We start from the raw sequence: 25,325 nt of genomic DNA, 5'->3' as shown, positions 1-25,325 counted from the left end.
GAGCAAGGAATTATTAACGACGACAAATACTAAAAATGACTACTGTTACAAAAAAAAAAAACGGCGCACTCAGGGTAACTAGAAAATAACGCATTGCTTTCAAGTTGAGAAAGCGCGTTCCTTTTGAATCGCAGTAGCCAGTAAAGTACTTAGCCACCCTTTGAGTGAGTAACGACTGACGGTGTTTAGTTACTTTATTTCAGTAATGGTGGTGGTGAAAAGGTTAGTTGTATTAATATCAAGACCTCTGGCCCTATGGTTGTCCCATCGGGTCAGGGGGGGAAGGGCCGGAGAGGGGGGGGGGGGGGGGGGGGGGGGACAGAAAGGGAGGGAAGGATTAAAAGAGTCCTTCGATGCCGGCAGTTCAGATGAACGAAAGGAGTGCGTTGTAAACTGCTATTTGTAGTGGTGGGGGCCCTGTCAGGAGAGTCCACTCTTCAATGAACTGTGGCACTGATGGGCATTCCGCGCTGCCTCTGAGTTTCCGCCAGCTGCGATAACGGTGGGTAGCCAGGCCAGGACAGTCCCATAGCAAATGCCGTTCCGTGGCCCACGCCCCGGAAAGGCAGTACGGCCATGATGGGTCGTTCTGATCGTATCGGTGCGCAGGAGTGACCGCCGTACCGGTACGTATTTTCTGAAGAGTGGCGGGGGGGGGGGGGGGGGGGGGGGGGGAAGTTCCGCCTCGTGAGGCCCTTTGGGATTGGGGGAATATTTTCTTCTGGCAGCTGGCTGAGAAGTGCTTGCTTACGGTCCTCGTTAAGTGCATTCTTACCAAACTGAAGTCGGGATATTGTTCGTCCGTTGCTGCGTGAGAAGAGCCTCCATCGTGGCCGCGCGCAGGTGAAGAAGGACGTGGTTGGCGGCTTTAATTGTATCTTACCTCCCGTACGAGCCGATTGGCCCGCTCGCTGCCCTTCACTCCCTCGTGCCCCGGCACCTATCGAAGCCGAACGTTGATTACAAGCTCGAATGCGAAGCGGTCCAGGGTTGTGCGGATGTTTCGCACCACTGGTGTTCTCTATTTGCCTGAGCGCCGCTTGGCAGTCTGTCTGTACGGCCACAATGGCATAGGCGAAGCGTCAACTTTCGACTCCACATATTCGAGTGCTGCCTTCATGCTAGAGGCGCTGCTACCGCTGGGGTCAGGTGTGCGTTTATGCGCAGGCTGGAACTTACTTCCTCGTCCTCTTCGCAGAAGGCGATACCCGTAGTATTAGGGCCCATGGAGCCGTCTGTGAATATGTGTGTGTCTTAGAGGTCCATTATTGCACGTTGGGGATGGTGTCGGGCTTGACAGCCCGGCGATTGAGGTCGTTGTCTCCGATGTGCTTAGGAATGGGATACACGCTGGCAGTGTCTGACGTCCATGGTGGGTCGGAGTCCGGTAGGAGTGGCGCTTGGGGGTCCAACGCGTACGAGAATGGCTAGGCTCGGTTCCGCGAGCGACAAGCGCTGCACTTGGCCAATGCGAACATCCTGTGCCAAGTCGCTGAGAGTGTTGAGACGGGCCTCCCTGTAGGGGTCTTCTGCCGTAGTGTCCATCGGTAGGCCAAGGGCCGTCCGTGCACCCCGTCGGTTGAGACCCTCTGATTAGTCTCGTTTGGTCTTGGTGAGCTTCAGGAAGGCCATTACATAGAGTATTGGCGACGTTACTAGCGCGCGGTTCAGAAGTTTGAGCGTGTTCTCCGGGTTTCCCCACGATCGTCCCGCTGTGCGGGCGATGATGTGGAGAGTCGTGCACCTCTTCTTGTTTGCTGCCACCCACGACTTACCGCTGTTGCTGGCATTGATGGGAAGGCCGAGAACGGTGATTGACTCTTTTCGTGGGATTGGATGACGATTGAGAAGGAGAGCCTGGAGGGGCGGAGCCACCTCTTTTTGTGCATGCTTGCCTCCGAGCACGATATATGGCGATTTCGTGGGAGTTGGGGCAAGGCCCACGAATGTGAGGTATGTGTCGATGATGTCTAGGCCATCTTGGATGGCATCTTGCTGCTGTCCGAGAGAGCCCGATCGGGTCGAGATAGTAACGTCGTCGTACGTATGCAGGGAGTGGCCCAGGTGCTCGACCGGGTCATGCGGCTTAAATAGTCTCAACTTTAAGAACGTTGATAAAGAGGGGACTGGGGACGGCGCCCTGTGGTACACCATGCAAAAGTTTCCTCGGTCGAAATTCTGCCCACCTGTACGGTGACCGTGAAGATACGTTTATTGAGGAAGGTGGAAAGGAAGTTTATCAACCGGCCTTCCAGCCCTTTCTTTTCGAGCGTGATGATAATGAGTCTTGGTTAGGGCATTGTCGAACGCATTTGTATATCGATGGTGGCCAGTATTTGAACCTTCCGTCGATTTCTTCGGGCGTCTGCAGTGTCTTGGTGGACCATGGCCAGGCTATCCTGAGGCGACAAGTGTCGACTAAAGCCGGTTTCTGTGGGCGCCACCTTTTCGGTACGTTCGAAAACCTGACGTAGCCCCATGGCCGCCATGTGCTAAAAGATCTTGGCTACGGTGGAGGTGACGGAGATGGGCCGCAGGTTATTCGGCGAGTCAATTGGCATTCCCGGCTGGGAATCGGTGTGATCGTTAAGGTTTTCCATTCGTGCGGTGTTTCTCCGGTGCCCAGACAATGTTGTACAATGCCAGGAGTTCTTCCAGCCTTCCTCAGGTAGGTTTCTTAGTGCTCAATACGTAATGCCGTCCGGCTCCGGTGCGCTCTTCACGTTTGCCTTTTCTAGTGCGAAATGCAACTCGAAAAGCATGAAGTGTTCGTCAATCGGTCCTACGTGAACGCTGGTTGTGAGTGGGGTAGTCTCTTCTTTGGGCTCGTTGTAGCAATTGCGCTCGTAGGGAAGAACTGTGGGGCAAAAAATTCCGCCAGCTGTTCAAGACTTCAAGCCAAGTTTAAGTGCAAACGATGCAACGGCGTTTCTGGCCTGTCGAGTGCCATCTATGGCATTAAAAAAAGCTAATTGTTGTGTGTATGTTTATACAGCCGGAAGTTGGTCTGCCCCAGTGGGCGCCTGGTGTCTCAGCTGTATATGAGGAATTTAGCTGGCGTGGTACAACCGCTAGCCTGAGATCTTTAACGTGCATCACGCAGTAGTGATACACGACCGCATGCCGGAACGATGCTCACCACGCGCCACATTTTTGCTGGATGAATCGTTACAGAGAACGTTGCACAGAGCTCTCGCCGCTGTTTGCAGCCGCAGTTTATTTATTTATATATTTATTTCCTTTATCAACGCCTGAAGTTATTACAGAGGGAAATGGACGAAAAGCACCTAAATAACAAAGAAAAAATAGGCAGGAAAATCTAAAACATACAAAGCATCTAAACACATACACAAAATTTTTAGAAACGAGTTAGCGTACCTAAAAACTGTATATCCGAACACAAATCAAAATAAAAAATGGAATCTTTAAATTCGGCGCTTTCGATTATGTCGGCAATAAGCGAGAGAAAGTGATTCAATTCCAGAGATGCCGTGGGTATAAAAGAATGACCACAACTTGATAAGTTGCAAAGGGGGATGCCTAAGTTATTTCAATGATCGACACGTGATAGGGGATAAGACGGTCGTGTTAAAAGATGCTGACGTAATCAAAGGTTATGGTGGTAGACCTTATAAAATAAGCAAATCCGGGACACTTTTCTGCGGAGGGAGAGGTCAAACAGCCCTAAAGTTATTTTCATTGCTGTCACGCTTGGTGTGCGATGATAGTTATGTATTATGAAACGAACGGAACGGTTTTGAACGGTTTCTAGTGATAATGCAAAAGTTTTAGCAGGATCCCAGATAGTGGTTGCGTATTCGAGCCTATACTTCGAACTAAGGATTTATAAAGGAGCCTTTTTAAAGACAGCGGTGCAGGAGAGAAGTTTCTCTTGAGGAAGCCGAGCATGCGTTTAGCAGTGTTAGTTACGTATTCAATATGAATGTTCCAGGTTAGGCTATTAGTTATGTTTGCGCCAAGGGATCTCGGTTGCTAGTCGTTTTCTCGGCTCCTCATCCTCTCTTCACGGAATATTTAGGTTTTGGTACGTGTTCATCGTCGTTCGCATGTGATTGTATGCGCGTGTCAGCGCCTGCCATGCCAACCGTGTGCGTTGTGATACACTGACGTACGGTTTCATAACCTGCCGCGCGAGCCACATCGAAGGGTCTTGGACGTGGCTTCGAGCTCTGGCCGCGACGGTCCGGACGACATCGGCGCACGCGTGGGTCATGTCTGTTCAGACCATTTTCTTTCGGGAGACTACAAGATGAATATTCTAGTGCAGCGAAGCCCTGGCCTGGTTTTTTCAAAGAGGCTACTGTTTGATATTATAGACAGGATTTAGTCCAACTTCAAGGTGTCCGTGTTGATAGTCGTTAATGACACAAGAGCATCTCTGGTAGCTTCCTGTCTTAACGCATCAAAGCTCAACAGCACAGTGTCTGCAAATTCTCACTCACTCATCTATTTTCATGACGAGCACAATGGGCATTGACCATTAGGAACCTGTAACTGGCGACGCGAGTTCAGGGTTCACCAAGTTTATAGGAAACACACAAACTGTGTCTTTTCTCATGGCAGAGCTACCCTGCTGGCAGCCGAGCAAATGTTTCGTGACGTGGCATTCAACAGGCCATCCGGAACTGCTGCGTGAATAAGCAAATGTTCAACTTCATCAAGGATATTGTTTCCGTAAGAAAACATACAATTCGTATGTTCTGTATAAGTTTGATGAGCACTGTATGTGGCAGTTTAAAGTATATTTTATTAAAGTCAATGCTTGTGCAAGGACCCTTCCTGAAGCCAGACACCACACCCTTACATCCCAATGCTGCACATATTTCTTGAGATAGAATGTAGAGCAAAATATTTTAATGGTGTTCATCACCCAATACTTTGTTTATCTGGTTTTTACAAGCCTAGAAATGGATCTTCAGTCACTTTCACCGTGGGTTTTATGTTCAAGTGGTGGCTGTCGGTTTCTTGCTAGTCAAAACGGTAAGTGCAGCATCATGTATAATACTATAAATAACGAACAGCTCGCAGCGCAATGTTGAAACATAAGTGAATATGTCTTCATAAAAACAAAACTTGAAAATGTGTTCAACTTCTGATTTTAATATGTATGACGTTCAGCTTTGTAAGAATTTAAAACTGTGTACCTAATGCGATTGTAGCCGCAGATCGACTCTGTGGGGCAAGCAACGTAAAACTGCACTAACACTTTGCCGTTATTATTTTTTTTTTTTTTGTGTGTGATCTGCATAATTTTTTAGACCTCACGATTTTTTTTTTTTTTTGACGTTTGCACGCTTTTGCACGTGGAGCTCGGCTTCATTAAAAAGAATGCGGTCGCGCCATAGAGTAATATACACAAGGTAAATAGCGGACACTACATAGGCCCCAGCGGTCCAGATAGACCAGGAACAGCCAACGATCCTAGCGGGCGGCATTAAGCATAATCTGGTTCCGGTTCCGGTCAAGTTCGTTTCGGTTTCGGTTTGGGTCATAGTTTGGACCTTTCTGCTCTGGTTCTCCGGTACTCTTCTCCTTCTCTTTCTCTGCCTCTCTTTTCTCCTCGCCATCCTCCTCGCTAGGCTCTCGGGATTTACTCGGCTCCCAAAGCCGCCAATGTTTCTTTTTTTTTTTTTTTAATGTTGACGCAGTTTTAATTTTAATAGCAAGCCCTGGCAGCACACACGGTCCTCCGTACATCCTCAGGGTGTCCTAAAGTTTGTAGGTCGCTCAGTAGGGTAATTCCACCCGATTAGGCAGCTGCGCTCCGTTTGCTCCCCAAGAAATCACACAACGGGAAGTTTGGAAGTAAACGTAACTTGCTTCAATCTTTTCTCCGGTTGCCGGGTGCCTCTCTTGCAGAACGCGCTCGTTGCCTTTCGCCGTGTTTTGGCTACGTTTGCAGGCTCGAAGCTTACGAGGGGGATCGGTGGCCGAGTGGTCTAGCGCACACCAGCTCGGAGCACGTGGAGCGAAAGCTCGCCGTGCAGAACCCATGGATCCTGGGTTCGAGCCCCACCCCTGCCCGGTTTCGATCTGGATGAGCATCGTACCGGCGTGCGGTCGTGTATCACTACTGCGTGATGCACGTTAAAGACCCCAGGCTAGCGGCTGTACCGCACTGGCTAAATTGCTCATCTACAGCTGGGAGACTCGTCGCCCCTGTGAGGCAGACCAAGTTCTAGGCTGTATAAACACACACACAACCCAATTTTTTCAAAGCTTACGAGACGTCAAAGCATTATCGAACGTAGCAAGGTCGCACTGTAGACGGGGCAACCGAAACTCGATCCTCTTTGTCTTTCTCACCCTGTCAGTGACTACGTCAGTTGTACTGCACTGACCAAACTGCATCTCTCCAGCTAAGTCAGAGGTCGTCCCATTCTGAGGCAGACTAACTTTCAGCGTACCAATATCCATACAACAGGGTTAACCTTTGACCCCGCCGAACCAACCGAAAGCTCTAATTTGGAGTCCGCGAGAAAAAAGAAAGTAATAATTCAGAGAACATTTACTGACTTTCGACACTGTATCAAACATACTAGTATTTATGAACAGGTTTGTGTTCCATATGCGGAGTGCGAGTTCGTCTGCTTCTTGTAAAGGGAGTTGCGGTGACGTCAGAACGCCGATCTCTGATTGGTTCTGATTGGAGGGATAGTAGGTAGACCTCAATGCTTGCTGCATGGCTAGCTGTCTTCAGGTCTACCCACTATCCTTCCAATCAGAGCCAATCAGAGCTCGGTGATCTGACGTCACCGCCACCCCCTTCACAAGAAGCAGACGAACTTTCGCACCGCATCGAATACTTTGGTATGTTCGCCTCTGAAAATAGAGTACGGCACAGTTGTGTCTTTTCTCGACTGCAGTAAAGCGCTCCATTTCTGCGTTGAGCCACTCGAAGCAGCCCGACATCGGACCCTTTTTACTGCGTTATTCAATTCCGTGAAGTAGAGTGGCTGCTCCAAGTCGATAAGGCCGTCGACGTGCGCAGCGTCTATGCTAGACGCCCCTTTCTCTTTCGGTTTTCGACAATTCAGTTGGGGTTCGACAGATGTGCCTAAATTTCAGAGTGTTTCCAGCTGTCCGATAGAAGTCACCTGGTTTGTGGACCGCGTTTGCAACACAAGCTGCAAGGAGCAGACGAAAGCGCCTGTCGTCTGCAAGCGCCTGCACGTCTCCGCCTGCTTTCCTCCTCTCTATTCGCAACAACGCAACGCATGGGCACTTGCTACCAATATGCGCGGCAGGCGTCCGCCATTATATTGAAAAATCTCCCCATGGCTTGAATTGCTCCCAACCTAGGCACTCTAGGTTCACGCATCGATACTCGAATGTTCGGAGTTGATGCACGACTACTCCGGTCTATTACTTTTTCCAGGAATAGACAAACACTCGTGTGAACAAAAGCGATCAGCGCTATAGCACCAGCGCTATACCATGCGCTATAATAACAACCGAAAGAAGGTCATTTACCTCCTTTTTTTTTCTTTTGTTTTGTTTTTTGTTTTTACGTCATATTTTATCAATGTAAACGGTACAAAAGAAGCCACAAAATCGTTTCATCGGTAAACAATAAGCCATTAAAAGTATATAGCTCGAAAACCCGACCGACTCGGTATTTTTTGTTTCCCCCGCGAACTGTGCACTTCTTGCTCAACACACAAACGAGCGAGCGAGGAAGTTGAAACGAGGGCAAAAAGTCAACAGCTGCGGGCTCTCTTTCGCGATAACCAGTTGAGTCCAAATTTAGTGGAGCTGTCAATAGGCTTTCCTGGCTTTGCTAGGAAAACCAAGATCGGTCGGTAAACAACGATGCTCAAAAACATGGCAGTAGTTGACGGAAAGTACACCTCATCGATTCTTGAATTGTGTAACGTATAGAACAAAGCGGGTGCCCCAAATGCGTTTGTTTTCTTGCCTCTCCCTTTTGTTTACCACCGTTGCCCTTCTGCTTTATTTTAAAGCACGAAATGCGGTTTTACGCCCCCCCCCCCCCCCCCCCCCAAATCTCCCAAATCCCAGGATTATGTCCGTGCGTCCGTCCGTAAATTTCCCGCTAAATCTAGCTAGAAAATTGATGTCATATGACCTCACGTCACGTGACCTATACACCAATTCAATTTCCTTTTTTAAATTCGGCGGTAAAATCATTGTCACGTGTTTCGTACGCTAATTTAGCTTCCCCACAAAATTTGGCGGGAAAAATAATGTCCCGTGACCCCATACACAAATTCAGTTTTCCCGTTAAATATAGCGGGAAAATTGATGTCACATGACCTGAAGTCACGTGACCTGACGCCACCACGTATATAGAAACAAATTTAGCTTTCCCGCTAAATTTGGCGAATAAATTAATGTCGCATAACGACCGCACCGAATCAGTGTCCCCGCTGAGGTGTTCAAATATAGGTTCTTCATCACTCTCTCGGAAACGAGTGTTTAATTGTCTTCTAAAACAGATTTAAACGATTGCTCCTTTAAATGATGTATTTCAAACTTTAGAAATAAAGGCCGCTGCTAATTGGCTCGAAGCACTCGATTACAGAGGAATAGAGCCACAGTAGACGAATGAAATATCGCCGGTTCTTCGTGTTTCTCTCCCACAGATGACACTGACTAATATGCCGCGATCCCAACTACTATGGAATAAGGAACCCGGGGAGCTACGGCGACATTATTACAATCGTTCCGCAACCAATCACATCGCGGCATTGGCCGATAACGGCTCCCAAGAACCAGTCACGAAGAGATGTTATAATAAGCCCCGCCCCGCATGTTTTAAACGGTCACTGACTTGGGTAAAAGGCAAACAATCGCCGATATAGTGTTGAATGTAACCATGTCGGTACCTGTAAATAAAGAACAACAAAAATACAAGTACAAAGTTTTTTTGTTTTTTTTTTTAATTTGACTTACTTAAAAAAAAAAAAATTTAAAATGTGCGCAAACGAAAATACGCAGACGCCAAGTTCAGACGGAGAGATTGGATGTTTGAAACCAATGTCGCAAAGATATTTCTTGCTCCTGCGCTCCTGGCAGTGTTTTTGAGGCCAGACCGATTTCACGCTCTCAAAAACACTCGCGGAATTGTTTTCGTTTTTTTTTTTTTTTTTTTTTTTTTTTCTTTTTCTCTTTGGCTCACCAGGAAAAGGATTACTATTTTGATTGCAACGACGGTTGTCTCTCAAAAGTCTGACCGACCAGACGGCGTTTATTATTCAAACATATACGTAAGCTATGGATTTCTAACGGATCGCAGATGTTTCACGAAGTTGCAAGGCCTCTGCTCGGCTGCCTGCTTGTATACAGACGCTCCACCGTGGCAAAATCGCACGGGGTTTCAGGGTGAATTTAACATTTATGGCATTCGCCTTCCTCGGACAAAGTGACGAAATAAAGACGGTTTGCAACGGACTAAAAACTATAGCCCCTAATGCGTTGTCTTAAGAACTAAGATTTTTTTTTATATATGGCGTTTGTTTTCTTTAGGACACATGGTAACAGAGCCGGGCGACTCGCCGGGAGCAACCAAACAGTGTTGCCTTATCTGCATATTTATTTGGTAACTACAGATTTTTTTTAAGATATAATATATTAATCTATATATAATGTTCACAAATCTTCAGATTGTTCTGGACATTTAAAAATAAACCACCTCAATACGCGCGTGATCTCGACAGTGTCGAAAGATATTGCTCAAGAATGAACGTTTGCAGGCTGCACAAGTATTGACGCCCGGTAGTTTGACCTTCGTAATTGTGACGCTATCGTTGTTGTTGTTTTTCGGCCATGGTAGACGCTCGCATTTCATAAATTACACAACTTAACTCCTTACGACATATAATTTTTTTTTTTTTAAGTCAGTAGGTAATTATTTTTAGTGTTCTGATATATTACGGTGTTCGAGCGAGAAACGAGGTCGAATCAAATATTTATTCATTCGCTCATTTTCATAAATAGCAAAAGTCAGTCTTAGTTCCTTCACTGTCACTTTAACGTCACCGAGGAAGCTCAATCAAATCCTAAACCAGTGAGAGAAAAAAATTGAAGACGTTAACAAATCTCTGTAACGCGAAATCAGAGAGCAGCCTTTGAGGAGGAGAGGAGGGTACGGAGGGGAGGGTATGCTCTCCTCGTCCTCTGTACCTTCTCTTCCTCCTCTCCTCCTCCACTCCCCCTCTCCTTTTCTGCTCCTTGCACCCCTTTCCTCCCCTTCTTCCTTCCCCCTTTCTTCCTCTCCCCCTCCTCCTCCACACGTGACGTCAATTTTCCCGCTGAATCTGGCGGAGAAACTGAATTTGTTCATGGGTGACGTGACACCAAATCTTGTGACGTCATTTTGTCCGCTAAATTTAGCGGGAAAATTTAATTGGTGTTGAGGTCACGTGAAGTCAATTCTCTCGCTAAATTTAGCGGGGAATCGAACTGCTGTTGAGGTCACGTGACGTCAATTTTGCCGCTACATCTAGCGGAGAAACTGAATGTGTTCATAAGTGACTTGGCATCAAGTCACGTGACGTCGTTTTCCCCCTAAATTTAGCGGGGAATCGAATTGGTGTTGAAGTCATGTGACATCGATTTTCCCGCTAAACTTAGGGCGGTAAAGCCGACGGCGACACCGACGTCGCGAAACCCGGAAACAAACGCCTAAAATCTGCGCTAGACAAGCAAACAAACAAACAAAAAAAAAAACGTTAACTGAACACGACTTTTTGTTTCGAATTCGAGACAAAATCGATTTAAAAAGACTTATTTTAGTCTCCCGTTACTTTTAATGCATATGCGACGCACAACCACACATATTCGGATTGGCGCTCCTGAGAGGGCGCCGAGCTTTAAAAACCCAGATGTTCACGAACGCGCGCACACACTGGAAGTGTCTCCCGCCCCCGTTCTCCTCACTTTCCCGGTCTTCGGGTCAAGGTACCGGTTCCACCTTACGATGTACCACAGCGTACGCCACGGGCCTTCGGAGCCAGTCCAATGCCGCGCGTCACGTGGACTTCCCGAGACGCCCGGTGAGGCGCGGAAAGCGTAGCCTCGTGAAATGTTCCTCGGCGCCTAATTTGCTAGGATGGCTCATTGTGCCCGCTGCAGTCCGCCCAAAGGTTAAACGCAGTGAACTATTCGACATAACTTTAACCTGGCCCTCCCACTCTTCATACACCCTATCACTACTTTTCTTGTATTTCGTCTACTTGGAGTCTCCCTCGTACTTTCGAGCCCTCTTCCTTTTTCCCAATTTTTTACTGAGTAAGAAGTACTTTACTGGACGACTGAAACAACGAATCAACGAATGCTACAGCTACTATAATTTGCGAACTGATCAGTTGATCGATTATTAGACACCTGTCAATAAATTAAGTCTCGCCGATAAGACACTGACTACGCAATAAGCAAGTGACTCGTCAACTGCGATCACTTGACAATTAATTGGCAAACACTGAGAAGTGGTCAATTATTCTAATACACACGATCTATTCATAAAAAAATATATATATAGTTTTAACGTACTGGTTAATAATAATAATACTTATTTAACTTGAGAGAGTTGCGGTTCCACGGTAAGGCGAGTAGCCCATCCCAGAGGGCCTGCCACGACCAGGGCGACTAGGGGCGCGACGGTTGTGCAAATTGGACGGATGGTAGCCTCATGACGTCATTGTGTACATATTACGCAAACAAGATGAAGCCCCAATCAACCGAGTCATCAGCGGAGGTCGGCGTGCCCATCGTGGTTTCCAAACTTACGTCTTATCTGTGTACGTGTCTCTTATTGCGCGACGTTTTCACACAAGCCAACCTACGGGTTGGCATTCCTGTTATTAATGTCTTTTTTTTTTTTTTTAGAATTTGAGGTACTGATTGTTTGTCGTGCGAGCTGTTTTCTCTGCGCAAACATACAACAACTTGAGATACATTCGCAAGGAACTATGCGAGACGTATCTAAAAGCACCGGAGGAGAAAACGAAAGTGAAAGCGAACTCGGTGGTAGAACGCCGGTAGCGTCCTCTACTCCCTAAAAATTGTGCTACAACCGGGGACGAATTGCAGACGTAATCTTGATGCATCTATATCTTAAAAAATAAGTTAACTATTGTATAAACTTAGAACTTAGCTTCCCATATTGCTATATTTAGTAATTAATTGTAATTAACTGTCTCAAACATGACTGCATTGTGGCGCTATCTATGTCAAGCACGCTTGATATGTTACTGTTAGACTTGCCATGGCTCCTGAGTTTTCAATGAACTGCGTCATGAGAGTCGTTGTCGAAACTTCGTAGATACGTGCTTAAATTCGAGGTGAGGTATTCATTGTGACCTATCGCTGTTCGATCACCTTTCGTGCTCGTGGTTAGAACGTGCAACGCTTGAACCGATCAGACGTCGCGTCGCGCATTCCAAGATTCGAGCATTCGACATCAGTCGACGGACGCAACGAGAACTAAAACGAACGGAAAACGCAACATTCGTCAGGCATGTTTCCTCTGCTCAGTGAACTCGGCAGTCAGTTGAAGAGCCACAAGGTGCACATTGACGGCAACGTTTTTCGGCTGCACACCAGCGTGACGGTGGTACTTTTGTTGGCGTTCTCGGTGCTTCTCACCGCCAAGGATTACGTGGGCTCTCCGATCGACTGCTACTGTCCGTCGATAGAAAAGAGCGTTTTAGACTCATTCTGCTGGATCGAGTCAACGTACAGCCTCAAGAGCCTCTTCGCAGCGTCTCGGACCAAAGAGCTCGCTTACCCCGGTACGGGTAACGACCGGAACGTACCAGGCGATCGACAGTATCACCGCTACTACCAGTGGGTCTGCTTTCTGCTCTTCGGTCAGGCGATATTCTTCTACTTCCCACGCTGGCTCTGGAGCGCTTGGGAAGGCGGCCGTGTGCCCGCGATCGTGTCGGCTCTCGACGTCGAGTCCGCCGCCTTCCACGACAGCGGCGGCGAGCTCCGATCGCGTCTGGTGGACTTCCTCGTCCTCAACCTGAACCGAAACAATTGGTACTTCGCCAAGTACCTGCTGTGCGAGTTCACGGGCTTCCTCAATGTCATCGCGCAGGTGATGCTCACCGACGTCGTTCTCAGCGGCACCTTCGTCAGCTACGGTTCGGATGTGGTGGAGTGGTATCGCACCAGAGCCGAACAGCGTCTAGTCAGCCCCATGGTACGCGCCTTTCCCAGGATGGCTATGTGCAGTTTCTTCAGGTACGGCGACTCCGGCGCACTCGAAAACAGGGAGGCCGTCTGCGTGCTGCCCGTGAACATCGTCAACGAAAAGCTCTTCCTCTTTCTGTGGTTCTGGTATGTGCTGCTGCTGGCTACGGGTGCGCTCTTGCTCGTGTACCGCGTCTTGCTCGTGATTCACGCGCCGCTTCGGTACGGCCTTCTGCAGGCTCGGTACCCGGACAGCGAGCAAATGGGAGATCTCGTACGATCGCTGGCCGTGGGAGACGTCTTTCTGCTCGGACTCATCGGGCAGAACACCGATCCCCTCGTGTTCGGACAGCTCGTGCGAGAACTATCGCAGCGTGTCCCGCAATGTCCTGACAAAAATGGCCGAGCCGCGCAACTGAACCGCTACCATTTGAACTGCTGCCGCGCAGCCTGAGCGCCAACCTGACCTGCGCAGCTAACACTATTTGCCGTACTGTTAAGGCTGTCGTTTTCTGACCCTGTTCTTTTTTATAATGATTGGCAGTTTCTTGGCATTGAAGGTGTTTGTCGGTTTTTTGTGATATTAGAAATTATGTTGATTACGGGTTACTAGTCAACTTTTTGCCATAGTATTGGGGCTGCGGTTTTCTCCCCGGCCTGAAGTTTGACAACTGTTTTTGTTACTAAATGTGTTGGTTACTTTTGTCATCATTTTATAAATTGTGTTGCTTATTTGTGAACTCAGGTGACCACTTTTGATGTGTCCAATTCTTCCCTAGTCAAGATATGGCACTTTTTTAATCATTTAAAGATTGTGTTTTTTTGTGTGTGTGTGTGTGTGATCGCAGGTGACCGCTAGTAATGGGTCAAATTATTCCCTGACCATATTGTGGCAATTATTTTATGATTTTAGAATATATCTTGCTTATTTGTGAGCTCAGGTGACCCCTAGTGATGGGTCCAGTTCTTCCCTAATCAAACTGTGGCACTTCTTTAATCATTTTAAGAAGTATGTTGTTTATTTGTGAACTCAAGTGACCACTCAGGATAGGTAAAGTTCTTTCCTTATCAAATTGGGGCTCTTTTCGTATCATTTTAGAAAATGTGTTGCCTATTTGTTAATTCAGGTAACTACAGCTGGTGGGTTAAATTCTTAATTAATCATGTGCGGGCCAGTTTCACTTCCCAAATTACTATGGTCCCGAAGGTGCTCATTAAGTCCCATTAACTATTCACTACTCTAACGAGGATGTTCTATGTTTAAATGCCACACTGAATTACATAGCCATGAAAGTAGTTTTGAGGTGTGTTGCATTTTATTGATTTACTCAATTGTGATCTTGTCTGCAAATTTTGCAAAGGAAAAACAATTATTTCAACACGAAATGTTTTATTATGTGAGTGATATTTGACTAGAAAGAAAACCTACATAGCCTGTGATATTGCTACTAAAACAATCACAAAGCCTGTGATATTCAATGTGATATTATTACTGAAACAGTCTCAAAGCCTATGATACTCTATGTGGCATTGTGCTCACAATAAACTCTTTTCACACTTCAAACACATTGTCCACATCTTTTGTGATCCGCAGATTTCTCGTTATGTTAAAAACCGTTGCAGTAGCCACCTGTTACATTTGCTTCCTTGCTGGCAGGAACACCCTAAAAGATTTCATCAATTCTTGTAGACCCGAATCTTATTGAAATGGAATTTATAAATATTCAGCACCTTGGCAAAGATTCATTGATTATGCAGCTTAATTTTAATAAATATGTTGATTTATAACTGAGATATGGTACTTGAAAGATTGAATTTTGTCGAATCGTTAAAAATGCCCCAATACATATTAATATTAACTAATACCTGGCGAAATGGCCCTTGGATTAACCTCAAGTTCCGTTTTGACAAAATCGATGAAACGATTTTACGTTACAAGCTCTTAGCGACAGAGAAACAAACGGTACACGGTCTGGTTTCTTCCTCGACAAGATGTTTCGTTGGTTATGACGCGGCAATAGTACTGAACTTCTCGTCCTCCCCTTTTCCCAACCCCCTTCCCCTTAGTATTGGGCAACAAACAATCGAGTTAAACGCTCGTGTTTATTAGAAAACAAAACTCCAGAAGCTAACCCGAGTCAAACCCGAAAAATCGAGCGCTCTCGCTCGTCTGTTGTCTCCTGCAGCACGAAGTCGGACGGTGCCGAGGTTTTCGTTGCGTTAATGTTGATTTACGGCGCTGAGCGGCCGCCAACTTCCCGGAAATAACTTAGCTGTAAACGTTATGGATATAGCCCGTAAATAATATACCGCCTCGTGACGTCACTCTAAAGTCTTTTTTTTTTTTTTACATTGTTGTTTTGAGACAATCTGCTCGAATTCTTGGTGCGAGTGCGCAGTGCGAATAAGCACCCCCCCCCCCCCCCCCCCCCCCCCTTCGCCCTAAAAGAAAAAGGGGAGGCGTTATGGCCTGGAACGACAGGCGCCTCACATTGCAGCTCAATTGCAAAGCGAGCTTATTCCTGGTTGCTTTGATGACGTCACGGGAAGGATAACGGAGGTAACATGATTGAGTTGGGCCTACGCTTGAATGCTGCGTCATTGTGGAACTTCATGCGTTCCTTGTTGGAATTTTGCCTACGTTGAACCAGAACGTACGTATAAGAATTAACGTTAAAACAAAGAAGAGAAGAAAAAAAAACTTATAAGACTTCGCGAAAAGCCGTTGAAAAGAGAAATAATTATTAAAAAAAAAAAAAATAGATCATCACGTTGCTTCTCAGCCTCAGTTCATCGTACGTTTTGGTTTTGAGGGGAATACACGAACTACCTTATAACAGCTTTGAGATGGTGGTGTAGTTATTCCATAGCGTTGCATTACGCTGTTCAGCTCGGAGAGCAACATGACTGCTTTATGTGTATGCACTATACTGCGCGCAAACGGTTCGTCTATACTTTGCCGCGCCTAAAACTGACTCAGGATAGGGATTTATTTTTACGAGATACTTATGAATGGGCGATTAGCGCCAAGTATTGGCCTTGATGATGCGAAATGGGTGGGGTTAAAGCCAGCAATCCGCACGAACTCAGCAATAGCAACGCACCCAGCCATGCCGGATAGTGAATATAGCGCACCCCAGAGGCGGTTTGCTGGTGATGGGGGAATCTCTCCCGGCAGCTAAAATCCCCGCAAGAAGGCATTTCTGGTCACATGACCGGCTTAATTGGGACAACGTACTAATAAATAAAAGTCTGCATCAAATGTTTTCCGATACATTGTCAAGGCTAGCTTAGGCCCGCTTAGTAACTTTCCCTTCACTGTTGCTGGCCAGTTGTTCCTTAGCTTTCCCTAGATCCTAAATGACGTTGCTGGGATAAATTTCCCCGTCTGAAGTGGGCCCTAGCTTCCAGAGTGTAGCAGCTCAGCACTGCTGCGAAAGCACTTGGCTTCGTTTTGCATGTCATTCGCACGCGTTCTCGTGCAAACGGGACGCGAAAAGGAGCGACGCGCTCGCGAAAGTAGCTTTGACAGCATTAGAGCACTGTGGAAGACAGTCTGCAAACACGAGTCGCTGCTATATCCGTGGTTCGAATGCCGCGTGCCAAGTTTTTCTCCTTGAACTTGTTGCCATGCGGCATTCGAAGGACGGATCTCTTCTACTTTTCTCTTTTTTTTTTTTTCTCTTCTACGGGGTGTTTTAAGGAGACGCCAGGCTCTTTAAATTAACCGCAAAATTCGGTTTCTTAACCTATCTCGCTACGACTTTGTGCAGCGTTGCCCACAGATGGTGCTTTTCTTATTTTTTTTTTTGCGATATTCGCAAAGAGCGGCCTTACCTGAGGAAAAAGTAAAGAAAGAAAAACGCTTAGCTCCTATGGAAACGCGGCGATGCCACCGGTCTTCAAACAACACGGCGCCGTTTCGCACGGGAGACAAGGTGGACGGGTGGGCCACTGACCGAGCGGTAGGTCCATGCTCTGGTAGAGAGTCTGACCAATGAAGAGAGACAGAGACGCAGCTCGAGAACACAAAGAAACTTTAATTTAGTGCTAGGCAGAAAGCTGATTACGATAGATAGATATATTCTGCAGGCATAGCATCTGTAACATTGGATAGAACGCTTATGAAAACAGGGTTTACAAATCTAGGTTTGCGAAGGCTTATACAGTTACTAATGAAGATGTTACGATTAACCGAGTCAAAAGATGCTAATTAAAGGAGTAACAGCGAGTGCGGAAGGTCTCATCTGACGAGTCGATGGTTGACGTCTCCCTGCGCGTTCCGTCCAAGGTGGAGGTGTTCCGCCGGTCGGCTGGCTCACTATGGGCGGGGCCACCTGGCCTCGCACCCACTTCTTCAGCTGAGACGCTCACACACAGGGAAACTCCGTCCTGTACTTGGCCAGAGGCCGTCGACAGTGGTCTCGTCGCCTCGCTCGACGACGCGATGCGTCCGTTCGCCTCCGAGTCTCTTCTCCCACTGCCCCTTGTTCCTCGCACTCAAACTCAGGTTCGCGCACCATGCCCGGAAATTCCCCCCTGCCAGACGGTCATTGCCCTGCGGATCTGCGCTTTGGCCCTGAAAGCAGTCTGCCCTCTAAACCCAAACATTCCCTGCCGTTTAAAGTAACACAACTCCGCTAGGTTCAAAGACCTCATGTTAAATTGTTGTATTTGGTTTGTCTTTGGGCATAGTTACGAGCCAGCGTGTTCCGCAATATTTATGCCTGTGGCCGCCACAGATGCGGCCATCCGCGGCCCATGGCTTCGGAAGTAACCCGAGCCTCTGGCAAGGCAGTCGAGAACCGGGGGCTACACGCGTTAGCCCACTAAGTTCGGGTGGGTAAGGTGAGGGGAAGGGGAAGGGAACCACCGAGCGAGCTGCCGAAAAACACTTCCCGTAGGCGTCGGAGAATTCGAAGATGTTGGAAGACTCCGGGAAGCCAGGCGACCGCTCACGTCGACTGAGTCTCCCTGTCCGACCTCCGCATACTACTACCCTTACCGCTTTGTGTGACTATTCCCAATTCCTAAGCATCTTTCCTGCGAAGACGAAACCAAGGATATTAGACCACTGAAGCGAGCGTTTCGACGAACCTATGGTACGATACTGAGCCGAGACCAACCGGCTGGCTCTTCTCCACTACCATTATTTTGTCAAAATTAACGCCGCAGCAACTCTCGCAAAGTTTGCGGGTTTGAGGAAACTGCCCCCACGTCAGTACAAACAAGCGTATCGATTGTTATTTTTGCAACTTGTGTACCAGATAATCGCGCATGTTGAACTTTCAGACACATGTGATGCCGTATTTGAAGAAAAATTACAAACATGCTTAATGAGTAATTGACTGATGTTTGTTAATGGATCAATGACACGATTAATTTAATCTTTGTGCACTTCGCAGCCTACAAGTCATAACTGTTCTTCTTTGACGTTATACGTGTATGTGAGATCACACTGTTGAAGTTCACTTGATGAAGTTATGTCCGATCCATTTTCCTGGCGTTTTAAAGACGCATTGAATACACGTTTTTACGTAAAAGCAGAAAAGCAGACGAGCTGAAGGGAGTCCGTATTCTTCAATATCAGAGTTGGGAAGGAGTGTGAAAAGAACGATGAGTGTACACAAACTTGCATCTCAATCTTGAGTTTAGATATGCTTGATGGTGTTAACATCCTCGTGTGGTTCCCTCACAAATATTTTCGCTAATAAAAAATGATGATTTGGCTTCGTTGTTGATTATCACACGAATAGCAACAGTGTCATCTGCGAACGAACGCCGCCAAGACAGAGTTTTAGTTTACTCGGTCGAGTAGGTTAACCTTTCAATAATTTTTTACGTTGAGGCTCATTGTGAACTGCAGCCTGATGCATGATGAGGTCACGTTGGTAGCTTTGGGACGTGTTTTACGCACTTCAATATTTCATTGTCATCATATTTTAGAACGAGATATCGGTGTTACTTCGGAACTGACCGCTTATGTACCAAACTATTTAGATGAGCGAGTTTGCAACATGATAGGTAGGTAATTCTTTGTTGACAAGGCGACTAATGCTGTTCTAAGCGAGAAATATCGACTTCACATGAAACATATTTTCACACTTGATACCAACCTGATTGACCTGCTGTAATACATATATACCGCTCCCCACCTCGTTCTTCAGTCTTTCTATTCCGCCTTCCTCCTCCTATGTTTTCCCCCCTTTCTGTCAAATATCTCGTCGCAAAGTGTTGGCATGCTATCCCAAGGATGGCATGCCAATACCTTGGAAAGATGTCCCGATTTATTTATTTCCTACTTTGTGTAAGGACTACCACGTGAAACACAGCGAAGTCTATAAGCACAGGCTCCAGGCCTGTGCTTATAGACTTCGCTAACTCGGCCGCAGCTGCACAGGCGCAGGTGTAGCGGGGAGAACCTGCTGGAAACTGTCGTGCCGGCTTGCGCTTGTGAAGTTTAATGTACTCCCCGAGATTTATTCTAGAGCGTCTTTCACTCGAGACGCCTTGTCGAAGCCGAGCGTGAGTTAACGCCCTTGCGGTCCTACACGTCATGCAAGATCTCCGATGAAATAAACATCCATACCGACATAAAAACACGTCATGAAGGTTACAAGAGCCGATGGTCTTCCACCGATCATCCCAAAGAAAACACGAAGGCACGAACGACCGCAGTTCCAAGCAGCTCATAAACTCGCGCAAGAGCCGAGAGCGACCCTCCCCGGTGAACCCATATATTTTCCGACAGATCAACGACACCAGTTACACCGTGAACCCCACGACGAAATATACGGCGTGCATGTGTGGCACGACCCGCGGTCAATGGCTCATCCGTCAAAAGCCCGGGCTCGCGGCCCCGCGTGGGCTCTTTCGGTCGCTGTCTCCCCCAGCCCGTCGAAGACAGCCAGCGAGCAAGCCCATCGGCTCCCTCGACGCCGCGATCCGTCCGAATGCCGGAGCTGACGACACGGGAGCACCCCTCCACCCCCTCCCTCGGGGGACCCTAAGCTCTGAACTGGCCGCGCTGCAAGAGCCCCGGGTTGCGGCGGCGGGCATGCCGACCAGCCAGAGAGCCCTCTCCCTCGGCACGTCCCGGTTCTTTCAACTACACCTTCGAAAATAGGAACCCTAGGCTCCCGAAATAGCCTTCGGTTCCCGGCGGCGGCTGCGGCGGCCCGGGGCTCGGACGTGCACAAGCGTCCTCCCAGCTTGGGCCGGAGTCGGCCGCGCCGCGTGGCCGCATTTCTGGGTCTTTCCCCAGCGAGCCGGTGTCCCCCCGGAGCTGCCCCTCCCGACGACGACGCCCGTTTTGAAGTGCCGGACCCAAGCTCCTTTTACGAGTTTTTCGTACGACCCGTGCTACGTCGAAAGAGGTGCACCATCGAGGGCCGCGGGGAACGACGCTTGCACTGCGATGTCGTGTGGGCCGGTAGCCCCCGCGGTTGTGTCTCGGCTGGCTGCTCCGGAGGTGCGCGGGGATGTTCCGGCCGAGCGTAGTCTCGAGTCATGACGAGATCCACCGAGAAGACTGCGAAAACGACGCCTGGTGACGGATGAACATCGGCTGAGCGAGTTGTTGCAGAGCCTGACCGGGCCGAGACATCGCAGTGACCCAGGTAACCGTTCCGCTGGGGTCATTGGCACGCTGTCGTCGACCCTCGAGGAAGGGCGTCGGTGTCATTGCACCCTGTGCAGCATGGAGTAGGCTGTCTCGCCGGTAGACCTGGGGTATCGGCTCTGGGGACAGGGGATGGTACAGCACATTAGAGGCGTCTCTACCTGCTCGCCTGACATCGTGCTACCACGTTACCATCCGCTCGTGTACCCTAAGTCCCGAAGGGCTGTTGTTTTGCATGCTGAAGTCACCTGTGATCAGCAAGGTTTCTTGACAAGCAACTTTCCTTCTATTGTTTCGCCAATTGCAAGTTGAATCCCAATCTAACTCTGGCAGGTCAGTGCGTTTCGTATACTCGCTTCACCCTTTCCCCCCTCTTTCGCAAGACCCTCGTGCGACGTCACACAAGATTCTTTCTTCGCGCTGGGAGAGGGAAATGAGGTGATGCCCGTGCGGTATCACATGCGCGTCTTAGCGAAAAGTCCCTGTATCTGAAACGGCCGTTACTCTTTCAGACATTCTGCGATAAAAATCAGAACCCGTGAAACAGGCAATCGCCCACGAAAAAAAATAATAAACAATTAAAATGTGACGCAGCACCCGCGGGTCTGCTAGCTTAATGCGCTCTCGTCACAAAATAAACAGTTCGTTCATCAAATAAACGCCAGATTCCGAGTTTGAGTTCGTTGCAAAAGCCTTGATAGTATGGCACAAAACCCTTTCCATCAAACACACTCGTCACCAAGCGTTTTGAGTAACGTTAAGATTGCCGGCTGCATTTCTCAACCTGTGGAGAGAATACGCGGAAATTAGGTGCTCTTTTTTAAGATTCAAAAGCATTAAATAAGGAAACAGAATCGAACCATTTTCACTAAACGCATTGCGTTATTCTCAGATGGTGTCAAAGATCAGTGCCACTCACATGGCTTTCCAGTGTGTAATTCACGGCAACTTAATATCATAAAATGAGTCTCCAATTAGCGGTCATCAAATGGTTAACAAGTTTAATTGTATTAGCTCTGTCTCAGACGTAAATGGACACGGTATAGACTTCGGAAGGACAAACGACTCAAAGGCGGCTCCCGGCGACGCACGTCCAGGAGAAATCATAATTACAAATATAAAACAAATTAGATTTATATTATTTAATTAATATTTATTTGATTTAAATCACATTCAGTTTATTTAAGTCGGACTATTTTGATTTAAACCACTGTAGCTAGAAAATAGTGATTCCTTAACTCTAGATGTATTTTTAACATGGTAGATTGATTGATCAGTTTGTCCGATCACTGATAAGTATGCGGAAGAGAAAATTACTGTGAACGTAAAGTACAGTTTAATTAGCAGCTTTTTATTGCTTGAACTTCCGTCATACTAGTACAAAAATATCTTGGTTTTATGGTTAGTCAAAAAGCTTTATTGTTTGGGGTTGTTTTTTTTTCAATGCAAGCAAATGCGTATAAAAAGCATCATTTCGGGATTAATTTCGGAATTAATTTGGCTAGAAATGTTTGATTAAAATCTACATAGTAAAACTGGTCTGATTTAAACCACAATATAAATCATGTTGATCCTTATTGTCGAGCCTGAGCTCGTTTCATTGAGCCTCACCGCAATTTCTGCGCAAAGAATCACATCATTTTACCACACGCCGCAACTGTCTTTAATATAAAGATTAAGCAATCTTCCAGTTAGAAAATGATCGGCAAAATCTGTTGGAAACGATGCTCGGACTGGATAGAAGCAGCGCGCGGTTACGCATTCACGGAGTAAGATACCTTGTTTATCAGTTGTACCGCACTAGCTAACTTGTCCATCTGCGGCGCAGACAACGAACACATTCCAAGATAGCCAAACTTTTTTTCTTTCTAAATCTCTATGCGACCAATTTGCTATTTTAAGAACATACAAAATAAAAACATTGCTTTTGCTCTTGCATCATCCATAGATTCCCCATATACATTGTCCGATGTCAAGCGATAAATGCCTGTGGTGCCGCTCGATGCCTGCAACAGAAGCCTCGATCTGAGATCTAGCTATACGATAATTGCAATTAGTGCGTCTCCCAGACGATGAAGGCTGATGTCAGTGGTTGTGGTTGATTGATGAAATCAATCAACGCTACTCGAGATGTTAACACCAATCACGGACAAACGACCGAGTGGAACGTCGATACTCAGGTGTGCGTGGGCGTCTATAGTTAAAGTATGTGGATTTCTAGTGATGGCCATCTTTTCGCCTTAGTGACGTGATTCACCAAGGTCTTGTGACCGTAAGATAATCTGATTACTTATGCATTTGGTGATACGACCGACAAAAGAAGTTGCAGCGTGCTGCGACGGAAGCAGTAAGCGAGTGTGTGAACAAAGCAGAACACCAGCGAGAGCCAAAAGAGTAATGCATATAATTATTAAGAATATTAAATAAAAAAATGTTAGGTATAGAAGATACAAACATCAATATAAAAGTAGAATGAATCTTCTTTCCTATGAAATATCGAGACGCAGCTAAGTGAGCCTAGTCAAATTAAATGATAATAATGCCAAAAAGTGTGGAGAAAGAGGTTAAACTTCGCACAGCTTTGAGGAACACAAAGACGATACATTTGATTAAAAAAAATATTCTCGAATGTTGGTAAGTAACGCATCCAACTTGCCAATTGTTTAATTAATGTTGAAACAGTACCACTCTTTTAAAACCTCGCTTGAAGGCAAGTATCTCTTATAAGGGTGCAGTGTGCAACGTAAAACGGCATGTCCCGTCTAATCAAACCACCTTCTCCATTCCTTCAATTTTCTTTTGTTCTGGAAGTCTGGTCATGTTTGTGCGCTTTATCTTACAAAATTGCCATGGCTCATGTTTCCGAGCACTGCACCTAATGACGATTGCCGCTTGCACGCGGGATGGGTGCTTTTTCGCGAGCTGTAATCGAACCTACGTGAAACACGAACCGGAGTGCGGAAAGCTCATCCAGATTGTTTTCAATCGGACGTTTTCTTTTGTTTTTATAGTTCTAGTTATAATGGTCCGCTATGGCTTTGGTTTTCTAAAAATGATTCACATATTTAAAAAAAAAAAACAGCGAATTGCGTGATGTTTTTAAAGGTCAATGAACTGAGCTTTTTAGAGCGCAGGCTCAATATTTCTTTCACGAAAAGCTTTAAGATATGAAGTTACAATCTATATTTTTACGCAACGATCATTCTTAAAAGACTCGTGTGGCACGTGTTAACAGCCTTCAGCGTACAGTTGAGAGCACATTTCTACGTGTCCATTTTGACGGATAATGCTCTATATCAACGAAATGAGAACGGCAGGGCACAACAATGGAACGGCAACGCCGGTTGCCTTCCGCCGTGCTTTGACTGCGAGCGCGAGACGCCGAAGCACTGTCGAAGGCAAGAAGCCTGCACTGGAGGCGGGCAACGGATGAAGCTCCTCCCTGCAGTTTTCGCCCAGGGTCATTCCATGCCAAAGGAGACAAGGCATTTTTTTTGTATATATATATCTGGGACGTGAACGAAAAAAAAAATCATTTGGATCAAGAAGTCGCTAATATTTATGAAAAGTATTTGTATGTGAAAAATACATTTCATTTTTGCTGATATGATGCTCTAGATTTCTGTAATTTGCACAAAACCCGTGTCCGTAAAAAAAAAAAAAAAAAAAAAAAAATGTGAAAAAACTGTTCGCTACCACTAATGTAGGTGGGTGCCTAATTAATTAATAACACGCCTTATTTTGCAGCAAAATACAAACATTGAAGGACGCCGTTATAAGTTCAAATGTGAGCTAAAAATAATTTTTTGAGATTTCCTTATTTCTTTTAGTCAACTTGGATTTGGGTGTTAGCTACAATACTTTTTTTTTTGTTCGTTCTCATATAACTAATATTTGAATTGCACGTGTTAAAGTTTTAAAGACTCGTTTTGTTGCGTTTTAATTCAATGACATATTCTCCAGTTCATGAATAAACGGACTTATTGAGAGCCAGAAAAAAGCAATGTGGGCTTCGGTTCCCGAAACCTTCAAAATAGCCAAAAGTTCAATCTACCTCATCTTTTCGAAATATCAAAAAATAAAAAATAAACTTTTTGCATCGTATTTTTTGCATTGCGCCACCTAGTTTAGGTGGCTTGCGCCACCTAACTAGGTGGCGCAAGCTGTCTCCCGATTTCAAGAGTTTAATCATATTACATTCATCTGCCAACCTATCCACAGGCTTATATGTGAACCACCAGATGGCGTGGACTTTTCTTTCGGAGCGGTCAAAAATACACTTAAGAAATTATGCTCAAGTATTTTTTCCACAGAGTCTTTAGCGGGGTGATCAACAAAATTGAAAAAAAAAAAAAAAAAAAGTTATCGCCGACCCGTGCCAGTTGAGGTATGATCGGCACAGGGAACGAAACGATCAGGCAACATAAACCTATCAAACTAAATAGAACCGGCTATTTGGCAGTAGATTTCTAAAAAGTCAGAGTACGTAGCGGCCAAAACATGAAGCCCTAAAAGCAGGTCG

General features: G+C 46.5%; 2 protein-coding genes across 2 annotated transcripts in view; both read left to right on the top strand.

Annotated features, from left to right (window-relative positions):
* Positions 1-12,502: 12,502 nt before the first annotated feature.
* On the top strand, positions 12,503-13,636 carry LOC115315669 (innexin shaking-B-like). Its single transcript, XM_029974952.2, has one exon. It carries the CDS (start codon positions 12,503-12,505, stop codon positions 13,634-13,636), a length of 1,134 nt encoding a protein of 377 aa, XP_029830812.1.
* Positions 13,637-20,333: 6,697 nt separating this feature from the next.
* Positions 20,334-25,325, top strand: part of LOC115315663 — a 33,735-nt gene continuing 28,743 nt past the window's right edge. Inside the window, exon 1 of the mRNA XM_040207098.3 lies at positions 20,334-20,801. The gene's annotated coding sequence lies outside the window, so the exon portion shown is untranslated. The remainder of the gene's footprint in view (positions 20,802-25,325) is intronic.

This window comes from Ixodes scapularis, unplaced genomic scaffold (assembly GCF_016920785.2).
Source record: "Ixodes scapularis isolate PalLabHiFi unplaced genomic scaffold, ASM1692078v2 PGA_scaffold3__209_contigs__length_174095766, whole genome shotgun sequence".
NCBI lineage: Eukaryota > Metazoa > Arthropoda > Arachnida > Ixodida > Ixodidae > Ixodes > Ixodes scapularis.
This window is presented reverse-complemented; position numbering and strand designations above follow the sequence as displayed.